The 9367-nt window shown below is 43.0% G+C and overlaps 1 protein-coding gene across 1 annotated transcript in view; it reads right to left on the bottom strand.

The window, feature by feature from the left end:
- Positions 1 to 7164, bottom strand: part of elmod3 (ELMO/CED-12 domain containing 3) — a 10651-nt gene extending 3487 nt beyond the window's left edge. Inside the window, exons 1-8 of the mRNA XM_030786950.1 lie at positions 7110 to 7164; positions 3285 to 3360; positions 2966 to 3018; positions 2738 to 2807; positions 2132 to 2194; positions 1494 to 1582; positions 902 to 1025; positions 373 to 495 (exon numbers count right to left, since the gene is read on the bottom strand). Coding sequence (XP_030642810.1) covers positions 373 to 495; positions 902 to 1025; positions 1494 to 1582; positions 2132 to 2194; positions 2738 to 2807; positions 2966 to 3018; positions 3285 to 3360; positions 7110 to 7145 — 634 coding nt within the window. The 5' untranslated portion in view covers positions 7146 to 7164. The remainder of the gene's footprint in view (positions 1 to 372; positions 496 to 901; positions 1026 to 1493; positions 1583 to 2131; positions 2195 to 2737; positions 2808 to 2965; positions 3019 to 3284; positions 3361 to 7109) is intronic.
- Positions 7165 to 9367: the final 2203 nt, after the last annotated feature.

Here is a 9367-nt window from a genome sequence, read left to right as displayed (position 1 = left end):
CCACTAATACACTGTACACATTACACACACACATACCACAAATACACACTCATATACCACTAATACACTGGACACATTACACACATACATACCACAAATACACACTCATATACCACTAACACACTGTACACATTACACACACACATACCACAAATACACACACATATACCACTAACACACCGTACACATTACACAGAGACACATTCACACACATCAACCACATTACACACACACACACATCACAGATGCATCACATACATTATACACACACACACAAACACGCACACACACAAACACACGCATACACACACGCACGTGCACACACACACACACACACACACACACACACACACACACACACAGACGTCTTACCCTGGAAGCCTACGTTCTCCCAGTGTGGGCCGAAGCGGGGGCAGTCTGCACGGCTGTTGGTCAGTTTCTTGTAGATAGTCTGTAGCACACGCATGTGTACGGGCTGACCGTTATCCAGAGAGCCTGTGAGGTCAAAGGTCAAACACACAAACACACAGTATTTCACAGCGTCATCCAAAACCGTTTCGTGCTTATTCACAAAAAATGTCAAATTTATTCAATATTACATTCATATGTGACATTTGACATAGATTTGCCGGATGGCTCAAAAGCAGTGATTCATAAAGACTATTGATTAGTTTCCAGGAAACAAACAATCCAAAAAACATTCTGTTATTTTATACCAAATCACATTCTGCCTAATCCAAAATTCTATGATTTCAAATTCTGTATTTTAAGCGGTTTCTGTCCTAAACCTCTGAACTTTGACCTTCTTTTCACAGTAATCATGGCCCAGCCCAACAGGAATATGGCAGAGGAATGCATGTGTGTGTGTGTGTGTGTGTGTGTGTATGTTTGCACCACTCACACTGGGCAATGGCAAACACCAGGTCTCTCTCCTCTATGAGCTCTCGGTGCAGCCTGGGCGGGCCAAACAGGAAGTGTGTGATGGCAGCCAAGCCTGTTCTACGAATGGTGGGCTGGATGTTCTTCTGAGAGAGAGAGAGGGGCAGACAGAGAAGGAGGGAGGAAGAGAGAGAGAGAGAGAGGGACAGACAGAGGAGGGAGGAAGAGAGAGAGAGAGAGAGAGGGACAGACAGAGAAGGAGGGAGGAAGAGAGAGAGAGAGAGAGGGACAGACAGAGGAGGGAGGAAGAGAGAGAGAGAGAGAGAGAGGGACAGACAGAGAAGGAGGGAGGAAGAGAGAGAGAGAGAGAGAGAGAGGGACAGACAGAGAAGGAGGGAGGAAGAGAGAGAGAGAGAGGGACAGACAGAGAGGGAGGGAGGAAGAGGAAGAGAGAGAGAGAAAGACAATCACAAGCCTGTCTGTGGTAAACTGATATAGCTTATAACGCACACAGATTTATTAATCAAAAACAAACACACAAAATAAAAAAATAAATAAATAAACACACACTCGCAAAAGCACGCACGTACGCACGCACGCACGCACACACATACCAGCAGGTCCCCCAGGTCTGTGGTCTGGAAGTGCTGGAGGGCCTCATTGAAGGAGATCAGAGGAGAGGGAGTCAGCTCCTCTGGGAGGACTGAGGAGAAGAGCAGACTCCAGATAAGTGTCGTCACCGTGCTCTTAATCAACATTACCCATCACGCATCATTAAGACTGCAGCTAAACAGAGGAAACACTAGACTTTTCCCATTCCCGGTTCTCCTGAGACGCTTTACATATTTCCAACAGATCTTAGACAAAGGAAAAAAAACCCCAAAAAAACACTGGCTGTTTCTTTTATCAACGACAGTGCTCTGAACACACAGCCTACCAACTGCTGCTGCTAATGCGCTTTCAGAATGCAGAAAATCGAGAATTGAGGGGGAAAAAAAAACAAACAAAAAAAAAAAACAGATGTCAATGACAAAGCCACGCATTTGATCGCAAAAAGTATTTTCGCTTTCAATCCTTCTATAGATAGATGTAGTAAGGAGTGTACTATTTCTATTTTTTCCCCCCGTTTTAACCAATGAGGTAATGCGCGTGTATCCAGGGAAGGAGCAAGCGGTTGTCGTGCCGACGCAATGTGTATCGTATCCAGGCCGACGGGATGCTGTTGCCGTGGTGACGAGGTGACTGGTCTCACCTGGTTGGATGCTCTCCAGAGCGTCCCATTCCTCTTGAGCACGCTCCACCTCAGAGTTCACCTCTGCCGAGAACGAACGAACACACACACACACACACACACACACACACACACACATAGAGAGAGTCATGCAACCATTTACCGCGCAAAGCCGTTAACTTAAAATATAATAATAATAATAATAATAATAATAATATTTATTTAGAGCCCAATATCGCTATTTATAGTCTCAAAGGGCTTTACAACTTAAAATATACATTGCTAAAACAGCTACTCATCCCTCAACCCTCTCTCTCAATTCCCAGCACCTACTCAAACACGCAGTGATTCTGATCTCATCCTCCAAAGAGGTTAACAGGCAGTTATACAACATATGGGAGTGTGTGTGTGTGTGTGTGTGTGTGGTCACATATATAAGTGGAATTGGCAGTAAGAGGACTTAGGCTCCTCCATTCTATTGCATCTATAGGGCTGTGCTCCAACTGTCACAGAACAAAACCAAATCTAATAGTTCTATATGACCTCCGCAGTTCTAATACATTTGCATATGCAAATATTGTGATTTGCTGAGCTCTGATTGGCCAGCTGACAAATAGAGCCCTTTACCTTCTGTTTTTTTCTGATCTCCTCCTGAAGCCAGAGACTGTAATAGTCCATTCTGTTTTAGTGCTGAAATCTACAACAAACAAGTTTATTAAACACAGCAGGGAGTGCATTGACAGTAATATACACATCTCATATCTCCAAACAAATTACCAGAAACTGCATAATCAGAGAGGGAAAAAAAACGGGGGCTTATATGCACTTCTAAGTCAGCAATGAAAAAGAACTTACCGGAACAGATTTCAGACGAGAATTCCCATTGATGTGTTCTTTGAGGCCACTACCTGGAGTCAGTCCATTGATTCCCTATGGACGAGCGGAATTTAAAGCAAAATACAGCCCAATACAAGGAACAGGTCCTCAGAGGTCATTCACAGTCAACGGAAAGAAAATATCCAAGTTTCGGGAAATTTAAAAGATTACAAAGATGGACAATAATAATAATAAAAAAAAAATGGGGGACAAGTGTCTAAGCCTTGAGGTCCATCCAAAGATTTAAAACATTTGAAAAAAAAGAGATAAATAAGTAACTCTGACTGGTTTGGATAACTCACAGGTTTGCGGTTGGAGTGTCCATTGGTGAGATCTTCATTCTGTTTGCATTCTTCCGGTAAACCATTCAAGCCCTGCATTGGGGGGGAGAAGGGGGGAAAACAAAAATAACAATAATTCAAAAATAGTTGAGAAATCCCTTGAAAATGCTCAAAAGCACAAATAAGATGTGTGAGATTGGGAGTCTGTGTGCGACACTGCCTAAAAGCGAGTCTCTTCTCCAGGTGTGAATAGTTTCACTTCACTTGCAATAAGGAAGTCATATTTCACACAATTCATACGTCAAAAAAAAAAAAAAAAAATATCTATCATGAAACCCATTACCGGTCATTACAGAGACGGTGCCTGCAGTTCATTTAGAATGGTTAACCACAATTATACATGGGCAGAATACCGAAAACTTACCGAAAACGACGTCATCGACTTTTCAACAATGCAATTTTTCCCTCCGTCTGTAATTTTTTTAGGTATTAGGTAACAAAATGTTCCCCTCACACACAACTTTGATCTCAGTGGAACACACTTTGATCTCAGTGAAAAGTATGTGCTGTCCTTATCGCATTTCTTTCGTTCTCTCCTTTTTTTTCTTTCTTTCTTTCTTTCTTTCTTTTTTTTTTTTGGTTGGGACAAATAATAAAGCGTATCAAGATGAAAGTGCTCGTCGAGTTGTTTGATGTAAATGAAAGCAACCAATCACCGTTGTTTCCCATATAATCTACAATTCTGTATGTGTATGTGTATATATATATATATATATATATATCTATATATATATATCTATATATACCTATCTCTCTCTCTATATATATACATACATATATACATACACACACACACATATATATATATATAAATATACACACACACATGCACGAATGCATGCATGTACACTCACACACAATACACATGTATTACCACACTAAATATATATATATATATATATATATATATATATATATATATATATATATATATATATATATATATATATATATATATGCAATGGTTATGGTCCTAAGTTTGATTAACAGTCTGTTTGTAGTGGAATATGGATGTTTTTTTGTTTTTTTTTACCTTACCACTTAAAGTAAGGGTTTTTTTTCCCCCCAACACGATGCCAAATCAAAAATAACACATACCCTAAACATGGGAGAAGATTCCACACTGTTTGTGTTTTTAAGCATTGAGAATAACATTAATCATCAATTTGAAGCCAGTGCAACTTTTCCTTTGTCTTTTCATTTCTCACTGCAGAAAACACACACACACACACACACACACATGCTGCAGTTATATGAAGCAGCGCACACACGCTTCAGCTGAGCAGACGGCTTTAAGAACAATTCGTATTAAATTTGAATGTGCATAAATAAGAAGTGCTCAGGAACTACCAGGTCTGAGTTGGTTGGTTCCTTTCAGTTCTCAAGAACTACCAGGTCTGAGTTGGTTGGTTCCTTTCAGTTCTCAAGAACTACCAGGTCTGAGTTGGTTGGTTCCTTTCAGTTCTCAGGAACTACCAGGTCTGAGTTGGTTGGTTCCTTTCAGTTCTCAGGAACTACCAGGTCTGAGTTGGTTGGTTCCTTTCAGTTCTCAGGAACTACCAGGTCTGAGTTGGTTGGTTCCTTTCAGTTCTCAGGAACTACCAGGTCTGAGTTGGTTGGTTCCTTTCAGTTCTCAGGAACTACCAGGTCTGAGTTGGTTGGTTCCTTTCAGTTCTCAGGAACTACCACCTCAGCTTCGTTTTAGCGGCAACACAGCAGCATCACCATCATCACCATTAAAAAAAAAAAAAATCACAACAACAGATGAACCTCCCCTATCAACCGAAAAACTTTAGAGCGCATCAGGCTCTACTGATCCAGTTCTGCAGGGCCACGACCGAGATCGTCCCTGTAGTTCTCCATCACGGTCTGGTTTGGGTCAGTGTCGGCCCAAACGCGCAGAGAAACCCCGTACATCTCCAGAGTGGAGAAATGACACAGGAACAAACCCGTCACTGATCCCACCCACCTCTCGTCACCGCTCGCTCGTTCCAAAAACTCCCGTCAGGCAGATGCTACCGGTTCCTCAGCACCAGAATCCCCCCCCCCCCCCCCCCCCACCCCACCAGATTAGTCCCCTAACACTGACTACCTGTCACACAATCCGTCAAAACGCTGGACTGTAGTATAGACTCGGCTAATACGGCTCTGTGTGTTCACAACAGCGCAAACCCTGGCCCAGAAACAGCTAAAGTTACAGTTATCTCTAATCCATATCATCCCTGAGGTAAATTTAGTTGTTGCATCATGATGTGGGTAACCACGCGTTAGGGGTTCGAATCTCGAGCCAGACAGTTCATCGCTATCATGTTCTTCAGCTCAGGACACGACCCCAAGGTCGCTACCTGGACCCTTAACCTCCGACACAAAACATCATCTGAACCCAGACGTTCATTTTTGACCAGAGAGCCCCGCTCTGACCACGACACAGCGGTCCTGAGCTGCAGAGCGGTGCAGAATTATCCGTGCGTCGCCGACACCTCGAACCTGTTGTCCCAAGTAGAGCGTGACCCTCTGTGTGAGGGTTCGAAAAGCTGGCTAATTCCCGGGTTCAGGATCAGACTCTTCTCTCATTTAAGGCTTTTTTATCAGATCAGCATGCTCTGTACTGGAGTCAGCACTACAAGCCCAGCAAAATCATTTACTTTATCTCCAGCAGGCAGGCAGGCAGGCAGGCAGGCCAAGGGAGGGCGTGGGGGGGGGTGGGGGGGGGGTAGCAACAGCTCCCTACACGTTCCTGTTCCCTTTTTTATTTTTTTTTTGTTTTAAACCCTCGACTTCCTCCTGTGATGTTTGTGTTGTTCCACCTGTATCCAGGATACCGTGAATCATATAAGTGAACAAACAGAAGCTCTCGAACAGGAGGACGGGTAGAAACTAACTGCTAGGAAACGCTTTAATCTATTGAATATGAAATTCAACTCTTAACAGCGCATATATAAACCATTAAGAGAACTACAGTCTTAATGATCAGCTCATAACAGCTTACTGCTGCATTCATAATGGCTGCCTTTTTTTTTTTTTACGATGATGATGATGATGAAGATCTTGGGTTTTTGAGGAGTGTCTTAAACGTCCATTCAGCTAAAAGGGATTAGGTCTTATATTCATCTTAATGTGGCATTAAAAAAAAGAATCCAGCGTCCCATTAAAAAAAAAGAAAAACAAACCCAGAGTATTCCTATGCTCTGTAGATGCGAGCTTCATGCAAAAGCACTCTGTGTGTGTGTGTGTGTGTAATACGGGCAAATAGACCCCGACAGAAAATCAATGACTGATGAACAGTAATGTGGCCTGCTCACATTACATAAAGCATGACACACACACAATGGGTGTTGAAAAGATCAGCCGTTCAGTGAAGCTCTACACAAGTATTCCAGCTTTTCCCTTTCCACTCTGCAGCCTCTCATCCAACGCTGGAAAGCAAAGCATTTTTATACATATATAACACACATACGTACATAAAATAAACATATTATTTAAAATATCACCTACTTCTGAAAGGGAAACCGAACCTAATATGCATGAAGTGACCTCTGCCTTTTTAATCCAGCACACTGAGTTTTTCCATGCTGTGTAACAGGGTTGACCATGGGACGAAGAATGTCTGTATAACGGGGCTGACCAAGAATGGAGCATATTTCACATCCCCCCACTAAGTCACTCATGGTGTGTTAACAGGATTGACCAGGGGATGGAAAATCATGTCTGTGTAACATGGTTGACCAAGAACGGAGCCTCTCTCTCTCTCTCTCTCTCTCTCTCGAGGCTCGTGGACTCACCTCTGAGTATGTTGTGACAGCAACGTCCCCTTCCATAGCATGAGTGTGCTCTCCCCTGTCCGTCCTACAGCCCGTTTTTCTCTCGGCCTGAGCCGGTGACACATGCTGCCCAGCGGAGGTGCATGCTGCTTGGAAGAGTTGCCCTGAGGTCAGATAACCAGCCCCCTTTTCAGCCTTTTTTACCCAACACCTGTCTCCTCTAAACTCTAGATGGATGGATGGAACGGATGGATGGATGGAAGGATACGGAGGCCTGGGGCTGTGTTTTCAGTGAAGGCGCATTCTTTTGAACCCACGGTGGCTTGGCTTATTTTAGACAGGCTGATGATTCAGAATACAGGTAGGAGCTAAAGTGTGGGCCCGGGAAGTGCCGTTAGGTTGGTGTAACCTGCCATGCAGGGCCAATGCAAGCAGCGAGCCCCAGTGACGCAGATGAAAGAAGGAGATGGTGAAAACGGATGCGCTTCAGGGCCGGTTCCACGTCTGTTAGATGGATGTGGTTTTTTTTCCGTTTGCCTCCTTAATAGTATCAGTCACTCAGTGCTGCCAGGCCTGGGAAGCGGAACAGCCAAGAGCTGGGTTCTGGTTTACACGGTTGGACCATCAGCGGAGGAATGATGCCAGCCAGGCAGACTGGCAAAGGGCCTGTGTTTCTTGTTCCAAGGACCTCATTGTTTTGGCGCGTGCCAGAGGACCACCGTGCGTGCTGACCCGGCACGAGGGAGCGGGTTTGGAACAGCTGTGGCTGTGGTTATGGTTCTATCAGACAGCGCCTCTGCGTTAGAGCTGTGTCGTTACATTTCAGACGACAAAATACTCCAGTCAGTGTATACTCCCCACAGGCCCAGAGAAAAGGCTCTATCCCTGTGGTTGCCAACGGCTACCAAGACTTACAGGACTGAGTTCTTGGCTCAAAAGGGACACTCCTAAAGGAAGCCCTCTGGGCAACACCAGGCAAAACCTATTAGAAAAAAAAAACAGACCAAAAAAAAAAAAGAAAAAAAAGAATGAATGAAAAAAACAGCATAAATTTAACAAATTTCAATAAAGTCACAGTAATAACCTCTTACCATGCACAAGGCCTTTATTAACTGAAAATACCTATTTTTAACTTGATGTTCCACTGCTTTCCATCAAAATGCTGATATTAAAATAAACGTAAAGACGACACACAATGGAGCTGTATCTACAAATGCAACGAGTGGCAAAAAAAAATCAATTTTCTTGAAAAGGGGTCAGGTTACCTCATTAAATAGCGGAAATCGGAGAAATCGGAGAAATCGGGGGGGGGGGGGGGGGGGGGGGGACGCTGTTAGCCACTCATAATGACTTTCAAAGTATTGTGCAGGAAAGAGCGGAGGAACGCTCGAAACAATGACGTCACCTGATAAAGCACCTTTCCCCCGCTATTTAAGAAGTAATGCACTGAGGAACGGGCAGCGTATTCTTTCTTTATCGCAAAATCAAGCTGTAGTATATCCTATATCTTTTTCGTTCTTCTAAGAGACCACGGTTAGCTCTGTGACTCAGACAATCCATCATATCGCTAAGCGAAGAAAGGGTTATATATGACGTCACCCCCTACTGTCATTCGTATTAAGCTTTCCATTCACATTCAAAATCTGGGTTAACTTGACATTCAACGCCGAAGCTCAAACAAAACAATATTGACAACTTTATTATCTTAGCGATGCAGTCAGTTTTCTACCTTGCATACGTAAGTTATCAATCAATAAGACTGCCAACAACCTGCAAAGCGGTCGACTGAATACCGCTAGCTCTTGTTCTAGGCAACAAACAAAACTGCTTAAATCATATTGTTCTCCGCAAATGCTTACCATGTACCAGCACACATTTGTAAATTTGTAGTGTAACGTTACAGATACTTTAGTAACGCATACTGTCAACATCACTGCCCCACAACATATCATTCTCATTAATGGGTCTTTAATTGCTCAGATGTTCGATAAGCTTAATCGAACAGAATTAGTCTATTGTGGCGTTAAAGTTAAAATCGCTTCCGTCACCAGGCCAGTTAGCTACATAACAATATCTTACTTCCAGTTAATTAAGTTAGTTTATACGGACAACTATACAGTTATTCCGCTCAAAATCCCAGCGTATCTCTAGGATAGTTGTTTCTCGATTTAAACATAAGCCTACAAGTCAACAACAGATAAAAATACACTTTTACAACTGTAATTTAACACAGAAATCAGCAATAAATGATTTTAAGCAACATTGCCACAGATTGCCAG

The sequence above is a fragment of the Chanos chanos genome, chromosome 1 (genome assembly GCF_902362185.1).
Source record: "Chanos chanos chromosome 1, fChaCha1.1, whole genome shotgun sequence".
NCBI lineage: Eukaryota > Metazoa > Chordata > Actinopteri > Gonorynchiformes > Chanidae > Chanos > Chanos chanos.
Note: the sequence above shows the minus strand (reverse complement) of the source record. Positions and strands in the feature narration are given on the sequence as shown.